The 21,771-nt window shown below is 43.1% G+C and overlaps 1 protein-coding gene across 4 annotated transcripts in view; it reads left to right on the top strand.

Annotated features, from left to right (window-relative positions):
* SLC22A23 (solute carrier family 22 member 23) overlaps positions 1 to 21,771 on the top strand; it is a 109,039-nt gene that overhangs the window by 53,409 nt on the left and 33,859 nt on the right. For all 4 annotated transcript variants that reach the window (XM_084216267.1, XM_084216265.1, XM_084216264.1 and 1 more), the window contains exon 4: positions 20,402 to 20,570. In XM_084216267.1, coding sequence (XP_084072393.1) covers positions 20,402 to 20,570 — 169 coding nt within the window. The remainder of the gene's footprint in view (positions 1 to 20,401; positions 20,571 to 21,771) is intronic.

The following is a 21,771-nucleotide window of genomic DNA, read 5'->3' as shown; positions in this document are numbered from 1 at the left end:
TTTTATGTAGGCTGTCAATTTTTGCCCCTGAGATATGAGCCTATTTCTTTTTTTTTCCTTTAATGCACATTTAAAGCTTCACACAGAGTTGTTTCTGAACATTGTCTTTCTTATATCTCCAAACATAAAAAGCCAGAGCAGTAAAATAAACAGCCCTCCCCACTCCCCTCTCCAAACTAGTTGAGGGAGAGCTTTTCTAGTGTTAAAAAATTTTAGGAAGTTGTAGCAGTGGTCAGGTCCCTTCTTGCTGCCCCATAGCTGCACACCTCTTTGTCTCAACAAAACTCATATCCGTAAAATATAGTTACAGTGGCCTAGAATATTAAGGTCGGATGTTCATGATTCAGCAAATCTGGATTTAAAATGGCTTTTGTGGGGTCAGAGGCACCCTGCAACCATGTGGGCTTGATAGGTTTATTCAGGACAATTTCACTCTGACAAATCTCTTTTGCATGCACTAGAGTATATGAACTCTCTTTTAATATTTCTAATACCCCAGCTCCTCTCCAGAAGATGATTTTGATCCATTCTCATCTGTCTACCACTGTAACTCTACCTATCAGACACTGCTGTCCTGCCTTGGACAATATTGTTCAAATCTGTCCAGCACTGAACTTGGCTGGTTGTTGTGAGAGAACCACGAGTGGTTTTGCATACTTGACTGTGATGTTGATGCTTTTTAAATTTTTTTTTAATTTAGTCCTAAGACTAAGACTTTGCTGGCTGTATGAAGCAAGATCTAAAGCTTCGCTTGACTGGTTTTTAGCATGGCTGGTGACAACCATCAACATCTGAGCCAGAAAACCTTCTTTAGTCTGTAATGAAAGGATGGCCAGAGAGTTTTAAAATGGAAAGGTCTTGAATGTTTTGTCTGTCAGCCAGAATTCAAGAAGAAGTTGGTGGGAAAGGGGAGGAAATTAAGTAGGCAGAGTGCTTCATGTAATACCCAAAATTGCAGAGTGTCTGCTAGTTGGTGCCTGAGGTGGTTCCTGTTCCTCCAAAATCCCAATTTTGGAGCTTAAGGTAGCCAAGGTATTTAGTATGCAGAAAGTCAGGGATTTGGCTATAGATTTCATATTCTTGCCTTCAGACAGCAAGGCTGAAACTTTAAGGTAAAGTCAGAATTTCATTATTTAAGACGCTTTTCAAGAGGAAGTAGGTGGTCACTGGCTGGTAGTAATTCAAATGTGTTGACTTGTAATTAAATATGGTTGTCACATTCATTTGGCACTATTCCTGGAGATATGGGTGGGTGCATGCTGGATGTGTGCATGTGCTCACTGAAGTAGTTGTAGGGCTCAGCTTACACTTGCTCAGATCCCTGATTAATGTTTTTTTCCCCTCTTGGTCTTTGCCAAGATGAGTTTGGATGGAAAGCTGAATTAAAAAGCACTTCATTTAAAGACTAATTATTAGTGAAACAAAAGCTTGTTCAAATGATCTTCTCTTTAAGCAAAATAGAAGTTTACCAAAATATGGTTTTGCTCTTTCAAGTTAATATGTCATTAAACAAAGGAAGCATTGTGGTTTTTTGTTTCTGGTCATCACACCCTTTGGAGTCGAGATACAGTAGATAATATAATGGATACCGGAGGGAAGAGAAGTATAAGCTTTCCACATCCTGAAACTTCCCAATTCCCATAGCTTGCTTTCAGTGGCAAGTTCAAAGCCCATAGAAGTATGTTCAATTAAACAAACTTATATTTTCAAACTGTGTTTTGGCCACTTGGGGGAAGTTTAGCTGCCAGGAGCTGAGTTAGACCTTCTGCAAACTTTGTTTCAGAGCATTGGTCTATGGCTTTTGCAAGCTCAGTCTCTGCCTTGCTTGAAATCTTTGAGAAGCAAACCATTGTTTTCTTGAACAGTGTTTTGAATTAATATAGTTTTAATTTTTTTAGGTTTCATTTAATTTGTGGTCAAGGTACTGTTTTTCAAATATAGAATTAAAAACCAATTTTATTTAAATATGCAAATAGAGCTGATATAATTCCAGCTTTAAAAGCGCAGAAAAGTGTGGTTTGTATTTAAAGGGTTCCCACTCACTTCCTAAACCCCCACCCAGCCCAGCAGCTCTTGCCTTTGCTTGTTAAGCTTTTCTGAAAATAAGAATCAGCCAGCTGTCAGACCTGAGCTATCTCCAGGTGAAAAGCCGCACACCTGAACAAATTTTCTAGAATGGAAGACAAGTCCTACATATTGCAGAGCAGTACTGGAGATAAAAAGTAAGTGGCAGGGGGGTATGTCTGAAAATAAGGTGAGGTTTTCTTGGGCTGCCTGGTATCTCTGCAGTGCACTTAACTTGTCAGCAGGTTAAAACTGAAGGCTGTCATCAGCTGCTGCTTGTGTAAGAAGGAGCATCACTCACCCCATCTCAGGAATGCCCGGGTCACCTCAGGGTGTTCGAGAGCAACAACAAAAATGTCATTCAATGGATTTGACTTTCTAAATTTACCTTTGTACTTTATCTGACTCCTGTGCTGTGCGGTAGTTCTTGCATCAGGGAAGGCTATTTGAGTGGTGCTTGCAGGGAGATTGGCACAAACCCTCTATCAGGAGTTTGGGAATGAGAAAGGTCAGTGTTTATCTGGGTTGGGTGGGTGTGGGACCAGTGGGAAAAGGAGAAGCAGTAGTTTAAGAAGAAATTATGAGGATATTTTATTTTATGCGTTGAATTTCTCCAGGGCAAAAAACCCATGTGGTCTCAGTCTTAAGTGCTGTTCCCATTCTTTAACTGCTCCTGCTAAGTGTTGGTTTTAATTTTTAATTTTTTTTTGTTTAATTTTTCTTTTGAGATGTCTGAATGAAATTGCCAAGTCAAAGGTCACCAGCTTACTTCAGTGCACTTTAGGATTTCAGCAAGCTTTAGACACGATTTAAAAGCATCTGTATCAAAGCCTACCTTGAAGATGCAATAGAATAGAAAGTGTTCTCAGGTGGTGGAAACAACTTAGTCATAGCTACAAAAATTGGTACAAAGGATGGTAAGTCTGCACCAGAAGCAAGGAATGTCTGGGGCGTATGGTATTTGGCTATGGGAAGGGGTTGGGTGCTAGGCTGCTTGGGACGTTCTTTTGGAAGAGAGAATCGGGATCTCTGGAAAATGATGCTTCCCTTTGCTCACTCCATATCTCTACTCAGTGCACAGACCTGATATGCTGCCTGGTTTTGGAAAAAAGCAGGACTGCACCAATGAAATAGGCAAATTTTGTTTGCTAGTATCTCCAAGGAAGAGAAATGTCTTAATTCCTTCTCATCACCACTTGTGCTCCTCGATTTCCCCTGCAGGATGCATCCTCCATCTTTTTCCTGAGAAAGAAATTACTGTTCTCCAAATTCTCCCTTCTTCAGTCACTTGCATTTGTGTCCTTATGATATGTAAGGGAGGAGGATCTTACTCTTTGAAAGAGCTATCTGAGAGGAGACTCTGGCCTCTCTCAAAGAGGTATCTGATGGTGCCTGCTGGAGCATTTGCTATGCATGCAATGGCAAGGCTAGATTTGGGAAAAAACACCATCAAGCATCTAACACAGAAGCAAATAGGAAGAGGGAAAGAGGGCAGGTCAGGCTGCTTGTTTTGAGGAATTATTTGTTAAGACTCAGATCTGTGCCTTTGGATTAGGAGCAGATTTGGCCCACAACACTAAGTCTGTAACACCACAGATTGCTATGCCTTTGTTTTCTAATATAAGATACAGAAATCTGCTGTGTTGCCAGCATTGTAAATGTACTAAGAAGTTATTTCTCTCTTGCCTCTCTTTGTTTCATTCCAAAGATGTCAAGCCCCTCAGTGTTCCAGGCTGCTATGTTCGCTCCAAGAGACATTCACCCTTGGAGCTCGTACAGCGCTTTGTAGTGAGCTTCTCATGGGGAATGCAGTCACAGAGAACTTAATTTTTTCAGCCATGGCTTTGCTTTTCTCTAATCCTATATAAAGTGCATTAGATCTTGGGCTTTGAATCTTCATACCCTTCAGTGTGTAACTTATTATAGGGATCAGTTGGTTCAAGGAGTAGTATGTGTGGGAAATGCTGGTAATATTAGACTTTTGTGATTTCTTTTATGAAGTGCTTCATCTAAAAATCTATAGCATTTGCAGGCATCACTAGTTATCTTAAAGCATTATGGAAATGAGACCTTACCCACCCCACCTCATCTACATTTGCACATGTGTTTGGGAATTCAGTGTTTTGGTTGCTCACCTGACAAGGAATGTGATGAGGATCATATTTCATGAACATAAGTCACTGCTCTGCTATGCCTATGGTGCTTTGGTGACAATCATTCCCCAGGGCAGCAATCTTTCTGACATAAGAGCTTGCTGTTGAGACAGTAGTGACATGTGGTGTGGCAGGGTTAGCCCCAAATTTGGGCTTTTGTTTTCTTCTTTATATTTAGAGAAGGTGCCTCTGATTGCTGCCATGCCTGCTCCCCGTGTGTCATCTCCTGCTCCCACTCTGCAATGTGCTCTGCTCCCCACGTGGCCTCCACCATCATCCTGGTGTCAAAGCAGCCCCAGGATCTGGGGCACAAGAGCCCTGAGTGGGTTGGCATTTGTGCAAATACCCAAAAACTCCTGTTCTGGAGGGATGCTGCTCATTCCACCACAGCCATGCATGGATGGCTTCTTCCAGGCAACCTGTGCCAGATCTGGTGTGCACAAGGTGTTCCCAGATATTGTTGCATTTGCAGAAAGGTCTGCCACCCCCTTGCTGGAGGCTGCCTACTGCTGCTCTTAGTTATCACTGCTTAAAGCTTGCAGTAGTTTTGTGTTTGTTTTTATTAAGAAAAGACAGCAGTAAAACCAACCTAACAAAAACCCCTCTTTAATGCCAAAACAATTTTCTGTTCTCACTGCAAAAAAAAAAATTTGTAAGAGGGAGAAGTTCACTTAAGTGGAAGAACTGCAGTCCATTTTCCAGAAAAGGGGATCAGATAGTCTGAGTGTCCCAGCAGCAAACAGCACCCCAGAGAATTTTGCAGTTAGCTGTTTTCAAACATGTTTTTAATTAATATGATATCTTAGTTCTGTTGAATTCAGAATGAAATCATGTCTCAAACATTGCCTGTTGCTCTCAACTTTTAGCTATCTGAACTTTAGAAAACTTGCTTCAGCTATTGTGGGGCCCAATTTGTGAAACTTTAGGAGACTGGATATTTTGAGTTACCTGGTTTTTGGAGAGTGCAATATAAGTCAGCTGCATTCTGATGCTCACTGATAGTGAAGCATGTGTAGTTTCCCCTTCTTCTGAAACATTATGAATTGTTTCCCAAATCCCTGGGCCAGTAGTCATTGCCCTACTTGAGTCAGAAAAGTCAGGACATGAAGATGAAATACTCTTTCCTCAGCCCACCACCTCTCTGGCCAGATGTGAAAGAGAAACCCAGACTACTTCATAGTGAAGGTGTGTTACAAACCACATTCATACCTAGGTAAATTCACCATCTCTTTTCAGATAATGTTTGTTTGTTTGTTTTTGTTTGTTGGTTTGTTTTGGGGTTTTGTTTGTTTTGGTTTGGGTTGGGTTTTTTTGTTGTTGTTTTTTAATTTGCTTCTATTCTGAGCTGGAAAGGAAGTATTGCAGTGGATTTGTAGGAAGCTGCTCTACCCTGTCCCAGGAGCTGGCAGCCCCTAAGCAAGAAGACTGATGCATATTTTGAGAGTCAGTAGTTTTTGTGTTAGGCTCCTTTGGTGATACAAGGAAGGTAGTGGAAATGTGGATAAATATTAAATGACTGCATATGCTGCAGCACATAGTTATTAAGTGGTTTATGTGTGAAACCGTGGAAGGAAGGGGTTGGAAGAGAGACACTTTCTCCTGTTTGATCTGAAATACCTGGTGGTGAGAGATACAAACAAGAGAAAGGTGTTCTTAGGGTGGTTGGATATACACTGTACTCTTGTTTTAATTAAGCCTTGTCTGTTGCACGTGGTGATGCTTGCAGTGGTACAAATATCTGTTTGGCTTCTCTAACATCCAACGTGTTTGTTGAAGCAGAAATAGTGTGCTCAGTCACTAAGTGGAAGCATAACTGAAGCATTGGGTCCAGGTCCTTGTTTCACAGGCTGCAGGAGTGGGTTTAATGTAAGACTCCTTCTGGGCATGCTTTCATTGGCTGAAAATGTTTGCAGATGCTGTGATCCTATGGGTCTTTTGATATCAAAAATGATGCCCAAAGTTATTTTTATGGACCTCACCCTGAAGTTGGCCAGTCAGGTGTCTTGTTGCCTCATGTTTTGTTTTTGTCATTAATAAAAAATTAAATGCAGAAATCTTTATAATTACAGATTCCTATCTGTCTCTGAAATAAATTGTGCCTTCTTTGAATGCTTTTAGAAGGTTAATGAATAATTGGCTACTGAGTAAAAGGGAAGATCCTCTTAACAGGCAATTGAGTCTGGTGTGATGGATGAAAATTAATGGTTAGGCTTAGAGCTTTAAATGTGATATAAATATTTTTCATATTTAGACATGAAGATATCCTTATTAGCAAAAATTTCAAACATTGTTATTTATTTTGCATGCCTCTCAATGAATTCAATTTCCCAAAAATGAAGCTTAGAGTTTGTTTATTTAGGACCTGTACTTGAATGCAAGGACCCTTGTTATGTTATTTGTGATTAGGTGAGAGGGAGCAAGTCTGGGTTTGGGTGGTTTTTTTTCTTCCTCCTTAACATTTTTTCCCTTTTTGTTATGAGTGTGCAGGCATTTGTTCAAATTGAAAAGTCAGCTCTTAGTCTTTGTGCCTTCTAGGAAGGAAGAGTGTGCAGTGATTTTTAAAATAGAAAATATTTTACATCTGTTGCTTTTATAGTTGGTTTTATATGTTAGCTACTGATAAGCCAGTAATAAATCAGTGCAAGCCCTGCACGCCTACACTTTTCCTTCTTTGAACACAGCTTGGATATTTTTTGCTCCCTGCTCTCCTCTGTGTGGTGAACTGCGCAGGGAGTTTTCCTGTGTTGCAGAAGGATTTGGAAATGAAGTTGCTGCCACACTTCAGGTCTTAATCTTCCTTACTGTTTGCAGAGGACTCTTTGCCAGCCAGCTGGGTCAATATTAAAACCAAGCTATGCTGCCTAAATCCTATCAGTGCATCCAGTTTCTCATATCTGGAGTTCTGAAATTGGCTATCAGTTGAGTTCCCTTAAAGGGAGGAAGGCCACAAATGACAAGGCTCACCATCTCCAGCCTGCCAGTGAGCTGTGCTGCCAGCCTGGGGCAAGGCAGGGGCTGATGGTTTGCTTTGTCCCATTTTTGTTTACCAGTGTTTGTCTTCTCCTTTTAGGGGCTTGCATACCGCTTTCTGCCCGTCATGAGTGCATATATTTATGTGGTTAGGTTGTCCCTGTGTGGTGGTGGTACTGTTGTTATTATATTGATGTGTTGTTCTCAATTCTACACCCCCTAAAAATTTAGAATTTTCTTTCTGCTTTGATTTTTGTTTCTGTGATTATGCAGAAACTTTGCTGGTGATACCAGACCAGCAATGGAGATGGCAACCTGACAGTAGCTAGCTCAGAAATTCTGCCTTTCAACTCCTCAGCCCTCCTGTATCCATTTGTTTCCATTTCAAAGGTGGTCTGCCTTTGAGTTGACTTTATTTTAATCAAATGCATGTGAGTACAAGGCTGTGTTGTGGATGTGTTATTTATAGCCCTACAGCAGTCAGGTGCAAAGTGATCTGAGCAACAGCTCCTGGTCAGGTTAAAAGAAAAAACCACCTCCGGGTGAAGGTTATATAAATGACTTAACTCTAAGTAGGCAAAGGTGCAGGTATGTGGTGTCTGGATTTTGGGGTGAGGGAAACTCATGACTGTAGTGAAACTGTTGGAGGCTGGTTGTGTGTTGTTGGAGTACCCATCCTCTGTATTTACTGGTTACTTACCCTCGGGCAGTGAATGCTGGAAAGCGCAAGCAGGGAGGTGAGGGCAGGGGAGAGAGCTTTACTGTATGAGTAAAGTGCCCTGGGAGCTGAATGAAACAGAGGGCAAAAGCTAATTAGCTGCTTTGCTATTTTTTTCTTCATGAAAAGGTAATTTTTTTTTTTTTTTATTTCGCCACCAGTGCGCTGGTTCTGCACAATGGGTGCAAGAGGCAGAGCGAGCAAAATAACAGGAGACCTTCCCTGCTTGCTGCCCTGGGATAAGGTGGCACCTGTGCCCTCCACTGGCACCGTGCTGGGATTGGGTACAAAGCTGGGCAGGTTCTGTGTGCCTCGGGCTGCTCCCACATTTGTGACTTCTGATGCAGATGTCTGGCACCTCGCTCCTCTGGAGCAAGTCAGGGTGTTATGTCACCCAGCCTTTGTGAATGCCTGACATTTCCTCTCCTTTGGGCTAGAGCTGAAAGGAAGCTGGTTTATTTAGAAAAGGGTTTTTTTTGTTTACTTCTGTCTATTCGTACTCTTGGTAGAAAAGATATTCCTGCTTCCGTGTGAAACATCTGGCTAAATTATAGATGTGAGGAAGTGGCTGAAGAAATGGCTTAACTGAATTGTTATTTATTTGTTAATTTTGCAGCTCTGATTTCTAAATTCTGTAATTCATTGTGGCATAGCCATATATAGCCTCATATTGCTAGTAAAATAAGAAAACACTGATAATAACAGAAGGCCCCATTCTTAAAAACCTGAGCTTAAATCTGGTGTTCTGCATTGAGGCAGGCAATGCTGAAGGAAGCCATGCAAAGCCCTCAGGAGCCACCTGGAGCAGACCAAGTGCTCAGTGGTTCCAGCATGAATTTCAGGTTTTCCAGTTCCTCTGACTGTGGCCCTGCTTTTAGATGAAGAAACAGGGATTAAACCTTCCTTGTGTCTGGGAATGTCATGCAAGTGGGCAGGGATGTCTGAAGCGACCTGCTTACTGTCCAGTGCTGGACTGCCTCGTGCAGCAGCTTTTCTCTAGGGGTCTGTGAAATTCTAATTTTGATTAGAAACCTCACTCAGCAAGATAGGAGAGCAGTTTTGTCTTCTCTGCTTCCATAAACATATAAAAATGTTAGTGAACATTAATTTTATTTTTTCAAATTACGTGCTCACAGACTTTGTTTCAGCAAAAACAAATCTTTAAGATTTAGTTATGCTTACTTCCCATGTAACCCAGAATACATTTTGGATATAGTTCTTTAGCTGCCAACTTGGTAAAATCTGGATGTAAGCTACAAGGTGGTTTTCCTAATTGGACTGTGCAACTTGTTAGATAGGTTTGTAGCCTGAAACCAGTTCCTCCTTTTTCCCACAAGTGTTTGAGAAAGTAGTTTGTAGGTTTGTGGTGTGAATGGTCTGGCAAAAGGCTCTGCCCTTCTTTCCTGGGGATGCTTTGCCCTTGAGCCATGTGCACGGTGCTGCTCTGGAGTTGTGGAGAGTGTTTCCTGTTCTGTTGGATGTGTGCTTACCTGATCTGGGAAATATTCAAGCCCCTAAGGCATTCCTGTGCTGTTTATGCCAGAGGAACACATGCCCACAGTGTGCTCAGGTTTGCTGTGTGCCTGCAGGTACAGGGAGATGGTGTCTGAGCCCTGCAGGGGGGTGCTGAGGATTGTCACACCAGGAAAGGCAGGATCAGCCACAAAGGCTTTTTTCCCCCCATCTCTCAGCATTTTTTTCATGGATAGGAATTCTCATCTAGTTTCCCACGTTCCTTTATGTGGTTGAATAAGGTTAGGAAGGAAACCAGTGTTTGAGTTGAAAATTGTATCTCACCTCCTGTACTTTTCCAGTTCAGCCCTTTTTTGTTCCCTTGCTGGCTCTGCAAGAAGATACAAAGGAAAATTTGGAAACAGTAACTGAAGTATTTCTGTTGTGTCAAGCAAAGGAAAGATTTATTCAAAGCTGAGTGTGGGAAGGAAATCTGATATGATGAGCCAGGGGCACTCCTGTTAGTTATCTCTCTCCCCTCCCATGACCATAAGCTTCTTTTTGTCATTCTCTCTCATTCTCCCACCTTCTATACGTTTTTGTCTTGCTACAAAAGGGTGGTAAACATAGGAAGTTTTTTGAAGTATCTGAAACTGTTCCCTTAGCAGGGATGATCTAACAGCACACACGATGCAACCCTTGCATAGAAAACAGCACATAAGATTCGTGTTGCCATTTATGTACTATAAGCAATCAAAGTATTGATGCACAAATAAAAATACAAATAATGGAGAAACTGCTTGCAGTGTGCATTTGTTTTCAAAGTCAGTAGCAGAACTTACTGCAGAGAGAACCTCCCAAAGATCCTCTGACCTTAAGAGGACAGCTTGACTGTCCCTAGGCAAGGTGAAGTCTACAGCAGGCTCTGCTGGGTGATCTCCTAGACAGCATTATGTGCATGCACAGCTCTTATCTTTGGCTTTGTACCACCACAGGTACAGCAAAGCACCATTGGAAACAGAAAATAGAGAAATAGAGAACATAGAGAAATAGTTAGGTGCTGCTTAGAGAAGGTTAGGAGTCGTTCATTTCTCAAGGTGTGGGTATGGGCAAATATCTTCACAATTTTAGCCGTAGCTGTGATGTGTACAAAGTCTACTGCTGTTGTAATCGAAACAAGTGAAATCCGCTTTCATGAATTGCAGCTGGATTCTTTCCAAGGAGCTGGGTTTCCTTTTAATGTTGGGCTATTAATTAGCTCAGCAATTTATTCTAGTTTTATTTGGAACGACTCAGCAAGTGTTGCCATATTTGAACTCTTCTGTAAGTGGCAGGAGTTTTCTTGAAAGAGGTCTTTCAGAAAAGCAACGTACTACCCATGGGAGGATGGCTTCTACTCAGGAAGATCCATCTATTCCCAGCCTATGTGCCTGCTACCATGGAAGGGAGATGTGAAGAAACATTGTCTTTCTCTCTTCCAAAGTTATTGCAAAGCAATAGGAGGCTTGCCATCCATTCAGCAAAAACATTTATTTCTTACCCCAGTTTTAACAAGATATTACTATTTAAAACTGATGAAGGTGCATATCCCTCTTGGCTGTGAGAAACTCTCAAATAAACTCATGCATTTTTCAGAGTTGATTCTGGATAAACTTTGAATCCCACTGGATGTTTCTGGGTGGTCTGGTTTGCAATTTACATGCAAATATGAGATGCTGGAGGCATTGTAATGCCAATTCCCTTTTTATTGTTCTTCACTGCCTAATCAGGTTTTACCAAATCAAAGAATTCTGGTACTTAACAGGAAAAAAACTTTTACAAAAGCTTTTGTCTGGTATTTTTAAAGATAGCAAGGAAGAAATTTAAGGAATATTTAAGCTTTGGCAGTGCTAAGGTCATTTTATGTTGTATGTGACAACAGCACAGTGAGGGGCGTTCCACTGTGCTCACCTCAGTGTGTGTGCACCTGCAGGTGCTAACCTGCTGAGTTAGCCTTGGCTTGAAGAGATGTGCTTGGGGAGGGCTGGAAAGGGAATGCTCTTTCCCTGACAAGTTTTGTGCACTGTTGCTGAGCCCATTGGATCACACTCTGCACTGCAGAACTAAACCAGCCACGAGCAGACCCCCTGTACAGAGCACTCCGTGTGCACAGTGGTGGGAAATGCTCTCTGCAGCACGGAGATCATGCATTTAACATAAGGAATAAAAGCCTGTAACCAGATACTGAAGACTTGATTTTGAATGAAAAATAGAATTTTCGTTGCTTCAGGAAGCAGGTTTTCTCCCAAGGTTGGATGTCATCTCTTTTTCACTTTAAAATCAATTGACCAAAAGGAAATCTTCACTGGTCTTTCCTCTTTTTTCACTAGAATATATTTTTTTCTTTCCTTATGGTAATATTACTTGGAAGATAAAAGCTCATTGGGAAATGGAAGAGGAAAAACAGTATCTGTACTACTTCTAACTGTGCACCATCTACTATTGTATCAGGAGAAGTTTTCTCACCATCTATGCATTACCACAGCCTCATTTTTCTTTTTGGATCCTCATGGGCTTAAAATTAGAGGAGATCTTACCAGGGGCTGTCCTGCCTGTTCTTATTCATGCGCAGTGGCTGTGTGCAGTGTTGGCATGGTTCTCTCTTGTTGGGTGGGTGTCCCAGTTCTGTCTGCCTGCCTTTGCCTTCCCCAGACCTGTGTCAGGGTTAATGCTGAGCCCTGGAGACGGAGAGTATTAATGCAAAAGTCACCCCTTAGTCTGAGCGGCACCTCCTTCTCCAGTGAATGTATCTGTTGCTTAGAGCCCCCAAAACACAGCAGCTCATTGGCTCTGCATCCCTGCAGTCCCCCTTTCACAGTGTTCATTAAATATCTATCCAGAGTGCCTGGCATAAATCTTTAAACACCAGGCTGCCCTGGGGGCCAAATGTGTGGCAGCCCTTCACAGAGAGGCTCACTAATTGCTTTTGATTAAATCGCCTGCACTTCTGCTGGCCCTCGGCGCGCGCTCTCAGCCAGCGCCGCCGTGTGCCGGGCGCCTCCGACCTGGTGATGCCACCTGAGCAATTCGCGTCCCCCGAGATGGGATGGGTTATTCAGGACATCACCCTAATTTCCACTGATTGCTTCTGACACCGCAGGGGGATCAGGGGAGGAAAAGGAGCTGGGGGCTTCTGCCTTTAGAGTTCTATCAGTGTGTATATGTACAGATATCCGTAAATATGAGTGTGTGTTTATGTAACTGCGCACGTGTATGGGGTTACAATTGTATTTATGAGGGTTTAGTAAGCAGCACCCAATGTTTGCTTAGACTCTGGATGTAATCCTGTTCAGGGCTTGTTATGAAGTTGACACCAGTGAAAGGAGCAAGGTGCTTTCCAGGGGTTGAGCCTCTGGATGTGAGGAGCTTCAGACAAGCTGTCTCCCTTTGATCTGAGGGAGCAGATGCAGGCCAGGCAAAGCTTTATTATGACCTAAAAAGCACCAAGTACTTTTCTTGGTCCTCCATTTAGTTTTCTTCCATGCTTGTCTCTGCTATTTGATAAGCTAGGCTGCAACCAACTCAAGTCTCCCGTGTCAAATTCTTAGCAATATGCAGTTCTGCTGGCGATGTGCTCAAATCCAGGACTCGGTGCATCTATTCACGCATCCAACAGCACGATGGTAATGGTGAAAAAATCCTCCTTGGAAGAGCACCTCATGTGGGACCAGTGCTTGCAGAGAGCGGGGCTGCCCTGCTCTCTCAGTGAGCTGGGAAGCGTTTAATAGACCTGAAACAAGGTGTTATGTTGTTATTTCTTTGTTCCTGCTTCTTTGAGGACCATCATCCATCAAGAGGTTGCCAACTGAGCTTTTGAAACAGCTGCTGTTGGAATATTGTTTGCCAGTTGATAAATTAGGAGAAGTGCAGATTTCCAGCTATTGAATTTCTTCTCTGTTCTTAATTTAAGTAGCTACAATATTGTTAAAAATTCGCTAACAAATACAGATGCAGATCCCTTTCAACTAAAGCATCAAAGAAAATGAGCTCCTCTGATACATCTCACATCAGTTTTTGTTTCAGCTCCTCTCATACACACTCCTGTCAAAAAGATGTCAATAATTATTTAGATCCTGCTAAGAGAAAAGGCACCAGCTGTTGTGAACAGCAGAGGTGTTAGGTTTGCAAAACATTGCTGTGACCAATTGTGCATTTTCTTTAGAGAAAGCCACCTTTTCAAAACAAGAAAGTCCCATATATTTCTGTGCAATCTCAGTTTTTTGAGGAAATAATCAAACATTTATATGGGTTTGGAAAATATCTTAAGAGGAATAGGAAATTTTAGACTGGAGGTGGAGAATTTGTTTTATAGATGGCAGTTAACATGCATAAAAACATATGTCGTGGTAAAGCTTTTTAATCACTTTTTAATTGCATTTAAATTAAGCCATCTTTGTACTGAAATTAGAGTGTTCTGTATCTGCCCATTTCTCTTGCTCTTTGTCACTGCTGTTTAGGTTTCCAGGGGCATTCTCCTTGTGTTGTTTCAGAATGCTGTTATTCACATCCAGGAACTGTCCCCAAAAGTCAGTGTTGGCTGGGAGCTGCAGACGTGCTGCTGCTGCTTTCCTCCGGTAGTAGGATAGATGGCAACTGCAGCACCTCAAATGTGATTTAACATTTCTTTGAGTTTATTACTTTGTATATGGCAGGCAGCATGGTGTATTAAAGGTTTCTTATGCAGTCAGCCATCTGTTTTGTAAGATGTTGTTTGTCTTGTGCAATGTAAAACTTGGCAAATGCAGATGCCATGGGATGAACGGGGGAATGACATGTGCTTCTTTCCCTGCCACTGATGCTCCCTGGGCAACAGCTTGCATCCAGGGTATGGTTGCAGACATCTCTGCATCCCACACACTGGTCAGGCAGCTTCTGCTCAGGGTCTCCTGTCCCTGCAGGAGCCGAAGTCAGCCTTGCCCTGCCCTGCTCTGCTGCATATACATTGTGCCTGGGAAGTCCACAGCTCCTGCAACTGAGTCAATGAGGGTGGAGTAAACTCCCTGCATTGAATCCAACCTGGCTCTGTGCTTGTGGTCCAAACCCTCCACCTGTGGGTAGCTACAGACTGTATGCAGCTCAGAGCAGAGCTCCTCCTAAAATGCCCTGATGCAGCTGAGCAGTACCAGACCTGAAACAGGGATGCTGTGTTACTCATTTGTGCCTTGCAGGAGCAAGTGGAAAGTAAAAAGAGGGAAGGCTGCACCTTATTTTTTAGTTGGATTTTGCATGAGAGGTATAGCTATATTTACTTTTTTCATGCTATGCCTCTCTGTGAGGCTCCACAGCGCATCTAAAGGGTATTTTGCCTGGCATCAGTTTTGGCACTATCCTGGTCTTTTATATCAAATGGTCATCTGAATTAATTTTGATAAGAAAGAATTCTGTTCTGATTAGATATTTGCCTATCAAGACAGCTCCATACAGTAGATCCAGGCAATCTATTGAGGTCAGAAATTGAGTGTGCTGCTGCACATCTGGCAAGGTGTCCTGCTGGCTGCCTGCCCTGGTGCCAGCCTGACGGCTCCGTCAGCTCAGCTTATGTCAGTGCTTGGGGACTGATTTGACACATATTAAATGTGTTAATTAAATGGTGGCTAGCATCTGTTCAAAAGAACTCTCACCAAATTGATGGTGTGTAGAAAAGTACCTTTGAAGGAGCACCTGTGTCAGTTCACAGGTGTATTTTAGAATAACTTCTGTCCTGATGTGCTGTTAGGGGAAAATAATACTATTACTCAGCCATTGGAGGTTCAGTCTATTACTGTTCCCTTTTGGTGGCAGTGGATTGGATTTCTCCAGAGAGGAAATTAGATTTTTCCTTCCCTTTCACTCTGTCTCTGCCCTGTGCTTGCATCAATTGGTGGTTGTCTGTGCGCTGCAGTGTGTGTGATAACCTTTACTTCCACAAGTTACTTCATTTGCTGTTCCCTAATAAACTGTGTTTACACGTGATGCTTCTTTCCTTCTGGTGACAGCAAAGGCAATCAAGATGATGTGCTTCTTGTCTAAATTCATGCAGGAGTTAGTGTTGGCTTAGCCTGGGCCGTTTCAGGCAGGACTGAATCAGCAGTGTGCTGAGATGGAAGTGTACATAGCCCATGGGTAGGGCTTGCAGGTCTTAGAAGTTTGTGTCTAGTAATCAAGGGGAAATTTGTGTTTATAAGCAGATATGTTGGATTTTATTTTCCCGTCCCCCTAGCAGCCAGCTGCAAACTTGTCTGGGAGTTATTGATAGTTTTTGCTGCAATTTTATCTGGCCAGCTAACCAAAGCTAGCTTGGGGGCCATGTTATTCTAGGAGAATCCAGTGAGACGATTTGTTTACAGCAGAGGGCAAATCCCTCAGAGAGTGTTGGAGGAAGACAAGGTCCCAGAGGTTTGAGAGAGCTTGGTGGGAATTAGGAAACACAGCAGCAGCAGCACAGGGAGAGGGTCACCTCCCAGCAGCCTTCAGGATCACTGTGACGGAGGTGGCCGAGCTCATCGTGCCAAAAGGGTGACCTCAGGGAGCACACAGGAGGTGGGATGTGCTGGAGGTGCTGAACAGCTTGGGAAACTAAATACTCTTCGAGGTTTCTTTCTTTCCTTTTGTGCTCTGATGAAAAGCAGAGTCCAAATGCAAAATTCTTTCTCAAGGTCACATCCTGCGCTTGACTTTTGGCCGAGCAGAGCAACTGCTGGGGCTGAGGCAAGCACAGCCTTGGTGCTGTAGGCTGCTACTGCCACTGGGAATTTCTGGTGTCCCACATTTTATAACTAAAGCTATGTTGCCAGAGAATCTTTCTCAAATTATGAGTGTTTTTCACCTGAGTCTCATTGTTTTCCTCCCTACTGAAGAAGAGGAACATCTCAGAGGAGTGCTAAGAGGGAAGGAATTAAGAGTATTGGGTGTGCAGTAATACAGGGGAAACTGACAGAAACTGGGGCACTTTGGGTTTTTTTTTTAATATAATGTGCAACTGTGAGTGTGAATCTAGAATCAGACTGTCACTGTATCCTTGGGGATTTTTTTCAGTGTGGATGCTGTTGGCCATCAGGTGCTTTGTCTTGGCCATTTTCTCCAAGGGATACTCCTATATAATTACAGTCTTGGTGGCTTACAGATGGAAACTGGGCAGGGAAAGAACCCTGGAAAGGCACAAAAAGCTGCTACCTTGTGGTTTCAGATGGAGGTAAAACTTGGGCTGCAGAACAAGAATTGCTTTGTGTTTTGGGTCTGGAGATGGGAGACTGAATGCTAGAGAGTTGTTTAAGCAGTGCAATGTAGCCTCTTTTTCCTCTTGATATGCTATTTGCAAATGACTTAACTTTATTTTTTTTTTAAATAGAAGAATTTGCCTTTCATCCTTGAGCAAATATTCTGAGAATAAATGTCAGCCTTCTAAGAAAAAACGAGAGGGTTTCTGAAATCTGAAACAGATTGTTACCAGTGTTCAAGTGCAAAATCAAGTGACAAAGGACAGGGTGTGGATCTTAGTCCCTCCTTGGCAGTGACAGCTTGCCTGGTGGGATTTGGAGGAAGTGGGCTATGCAGGGCCATGTTCTGTGGCTACATGAGCAGATGTTAACCCAGTAATACTGCAGCTCTCCCTGGTGTCCTGTCTGTATGTTCACAGACTGCTTCTTCCACAGCTGCAGGTGGAGAGGATGGAAGAGAAAAACCAGTTGGAAAGGGGAGAGGACAGCATTTCAGATGTCAGGCTGTAGCATAGTTATGGTGATTTTATCTCACCTTTCCCATCTTCTTTTCAGGAGAGGTTGCCTGAAAAACTGTTGTCAAGGGTACCAGCCCAGTTTGTCCATCCCAGTGCCAGAGAGAGAAGCTGTTAGCAAAGACATTTTGCCCTTTCTGATGTAAAATCCTTGTACCACATGACACCAGTGCCTGTTCCATTTGCATGGTTGAGCTGTTGTCTGACCTGTGGTTTTACCACAGTGACCTCCTGCGCTAGGCAAAGGGGCTGAGCCCCCAGGGTGCTGCAGAGCTTCTTCAGCAGCTCCCTCACTCCCACCCCAGCAAGCCTCAGTGCTCGTGGACATAATAACACCTCTGGGCCCAGGACCAGGTTTTCACATTTCCCAGCCAGAGGTGCAATGTGCCGTGCATGTCTCGTGTTCAGTGCCCTGTGCCTGGGATGCCTGTGAGGCCCAGGTCTGGATCACACCTTGGGTAAGACATCTGCCCTCAGGCTGGGAGCAGTTTTGCCTTAGGGGTTGTTTGGCTCTGGCTTGTTTGTCCACTGTTGCTGGGTGGCTGTTGACTGTGAGAGAGTGTGTGCCATGTGTCCTGAGCATGCCTGATCTCACTGCAGGATGGCTTTGCGTGCAGGTTTCAACTTGCCCATACAATCACTTGCCTGGGCCTTAGGGAAATTAGGTCTCTGAGTTGGATGTGCTGCTCTGACTGAGCTGCATAGAGTAGGAACGCTGGACAAGGAAGCAAAATCCTTTACAGGCATGTCTCCTTGCCCACAGAAAATTTTCCAAGTGGAGCAAATAGACGTATCTGGGAGTTTTTGGTACTGACGATCATTTCTGTGATAGGTGTGTTTGACAAGGGTTTGCTCCATGCTCCACAAAGTAATTGAGATGGAAACTTTTTCATTGATTCGGGGAGCTGGAGCTTGCTTGCTCCATTTGCCATGGGTGGGTAAAGCTGATCTCAGTCTTGGAGTGACTTTATCTGAGTTGGTATTTTTGTCACGTGAACTGGGTGGAAATGGTTGCAGCCACAGAGGACTCGTGCCTGCGTGCATCGAGGCCCCAGTGCGAGCATCAGCTGGGCACCTTTCCTGCTGCCAGGGCAAGGCTGCTGCCGAGGGTGGCTTTGCTGCAGAGGTGGGAAAGGGTTGAGTGATAGATGCTTGCTAAAAGCTGCAGTGCTGAATCTTTTATCATATAAAATTGAAGCCAGATATGTTGGAAAATCAGTAGGCTGTCCTAATATGTAAAGCGTTTCAACAGAGATGTGGTATTTCATATGCTGCTGGTGTTGCTTGAAAGTCACACTCACACAGCTAGAGCAGGAATTATTTTCTTGTCACCTCCAGCTTTTTTAGATGAAAGGGCAGAAACTGATCATATGCATGTGATAATCCAGAGAAGAAAATAGATGCTAAACAATCTCTGAAGCTATTTCCTTTCTATACAATGAATAACCGCTGCATGCAGAGTTTTCTACTGTGCACCAGTGACTTAATAAAATATACTTTTATTATTTGGTCACTGCTTCCTGACTTTATATAGAAGTTGATATCTCGGTTATTTTTATATTTACCTGATACTAACCTGAGCAATGCAATTGAAATGCTAAAGCCTTACATATCTAATGCAGACTTCCTGTTTCTATGGCAACAAAACTCGACCTTGTACTTAATGAAGGAATATTGGAGTGTGAGTAACTGTTACTTTAAGGTTTAGAAAAACAAACAGAAGCACTTTATATGTGGAGATTAGAGAAATAAAACGGAAATGACCTCTTTGCATAGAACAACGAAAATTTCCTAGGCTTGGGATACTTCATTAGTAAGAATGAAACCATATTAATGTCATAAGGAGCTCCGTGTTTTAATCTTTTTTACCAAATTAAAATGTAAAAGCCTTTTATAGCATGTGAGAGTCTTTGAGAGCTTTCTCTCCCCTTTTTGTTTCCCAAGCTACCGTGTTTGTGGTTAGGCTAATGAAAATTTGGGCTGCCTGACCACAGATACAGTTTCCTTTTTTATTGGCAAAAATCCATTGGAAGATTTTGTATTGGCTGAAAAGAAAGGGAACAAAATGTGTGGTGTTTAATCCTACATTTGACCTATGAGCTAGTTCCTGGTCAGTTAGTTTAAATCTGTGTTACAGTGATAAATGCAAACTGCGGGTTAGAGAGTGAATGAAGGAGCAGCTGTCATCTCTTCCTATTTTCTTAGAGCTTTTCAGTTAAAATTTTAATAACCATTAAATTCTAATTTAAAACCACCATAGGAAATACCCCATGGAAAAGCAACAATGCTGACAGCAACATATCACAAATGTTTACAGGCCTCTTTCTGTATCAGCATTCCAATAAGTGCTACACAGCATTTGTGGCAGGTTTATTGAGCTAAAGTATTAGTCTGTGCAAGTGAATGTGGACAAATGGGAAATATGATATAGAGGCTTCTATTACAATCTTACTGGTGAAAATAATTTCACAAGCCAGTCCCATTTTTGTGTTTGCTATCTCTTCCGTGACTTTTTAAAATGTTGTTGTTAGACTGTGATTGTTAGACAAATTCATCTTCTGACTGAATAAAATTAGCCAGAATTCAGGGTTTAAGGAAACATTTGATCTAGTGAACTGAGTTTTATCTACTCACTTGTCACAAGACAGCTGAGGCAACCAAAGATACCAGTGATGGTGGTGAAGTGCCCCACAGCAAAAGGGAGGATGGAGGGCAGGACAAGGCAGATGGGAGGTTGGCCTGTTTGAAAGTTGATCAAGATAAGCTATGGGGAAAAGCAAACTCAGAAACAACACGCTCAGCAAAATCCACCTTGGAATTGGCTGAGTCAGAGCATATTAAGCCATGGGCAGGTGGCATCCCATTTGAGCTGGGTGCCTGAATCCTGCTGAGAGCTGCGCTCTTCTGCCTCCCAGCAAACTGTTTGGAAAGGCAGCTGGTGTCTCTGAGAAGTGTGAAAAGCCATGACCCAAGATCTTTGGCTTGTGTTTGACCATACAGTCCCTTTTAAAAATAAACACCTTGCTGTTAAGTCAAATGCTTCTCTAGGCAGAGACTGAAGGAAATCTGGCAGTGAGGATGCAGCAGGTGTGTGGAAGTTGCAATGTTTGCACGACAGACAGCTGTTAATGGGCTTCTCTGGAGCCTTAATATGGGAGGAAGCAAAACTTATGTGATTCTGCATAGCTTTGACCAAAGCTCCTGTAGGACATGACCTCCCCTAAAGTTTCCTAGAGATGCTCTGGGGGTGTCTTTGCTGGTGGGGGCTGATTGTCTGTGTACTCTGTGTTCCAGGGATAGAGCTCTGTCCTCCCGGGCACCGGTTCATGATCACCATGGTGGCAAGCTTCATCGAGATGGCGGGGCAGTTCCTCATGCCAGGGCTGGCTGCCCTCTGCAGGGACTGGCAGGTCCTCCAGGCAGTCATCATCTGTCCCTTCCTGCTGATGCTGTTTTACTGGGTGTAAGTACTTCTTCCTCCTGCCAACGAGCTCCTGATGTTGGACTCGGGAGATGCTCCACTGTCAGGAAGTGTGTGTGCTTCCCAATACATATTCCTTTCCCTTTGTTCTTCCATCCACCTTGTGCAAAGCTTGACTTTGAAAGAAGAAAGAATAACTTTATAATCTGCTGCAGCATGCACATATGCTGCACCCTGCAACACAGTGGGCACTTGAGAGGCAGTCCCCTTTCACTGAGGTGAAGTTGTTCTTTGTTATTATTCTGGCTGTCGTGTCCCCTTTAAGGACTAAAATAGTTCTTGAGAGGATGCATCCCGGCCTGGCTGTTGTCAGACTGTGACTGTGTGGCTATATTTTCCCTTAATACCTATGTTGTGGTTCTGGACTGACACTGTTGGTTTCTTTGATCCAAGAAAAGTTACAAATAACATCTGTCAGGCCTGGAACAAGCACACTGGGATGTTTTGTATCCATGAGGTAGCCAGCCCTGAACTAGACTTGATTTTGCCCAAATTAGCACATGCTATGCTGAAGTCTGGGTGGCTGGTCTGTGCCAGGCATTGGCTTGGGATAGCTCCTACAAGGAATTCCCCGCTCCCAGTCGGTCCCACTCCTCTGTGCCTGTGGCACTGTGGTGTTGGTACAGCTGTCTGAGAGAAGTAGCATGGCTTTCACCTTGGGAATAGTGCCAGGTCCATCTCCAACATGACTTTATAAACATTCCAAAAACTCTTTCTTTGTTGCTCTGTCTTAATAGTGACACGCAGTGGCGGCATAAGACAACAGAGGCTTATGAGAGTGTTAGAACACTAACAAGTCTAAAGTATTTCATTATTGTACACTGAGAAAAATGAGGGAAAAGGCCAGCGCTCTGTGCAGGACTAAGCTTGTTACCTACCGTGGTGAGCTAGGCTGCTAGTTGTAATGCCTGACAAGTTACAGCATGTGAAAACTTGTTGCACTATGTAACAGTTATATTTTTGTATTAACTTCTTACAGAGCCCTCCTGTGTTGATGGTGGTAACCCTCAGTGGGGATTTCACTACTTATTCCCAAGGTAGACATGCCTCAGCATGAGCAAAATGTGCACTCAGGAGAGTTAAAAGTGCCTTGAAAATAATGACAGCAGGGGTGGGGGGTTTCCCTGTATTCCAACATACAACATTTAAATAACCTCATCTTGACAGTGTTCATCTTGATGAA

The sequence above is a fragment of the Fringilla coelebs genome, assembly GCF_963513975.1.
Source record: "Fringilla coelebs genome assembly, chromosome: 1".
Classification (NCBI taxonomy): Eukaryota; Metazoa; Chordata; class Aves; order Passeriformes; family Fringillidae; genus Fringilla; species Fringilla coelebs.
The sequence above is the reverse complement of the archived record's forward strand: the minus strand, read 5'-3'. Positions and strand labels throughout refer to the sequence as shown.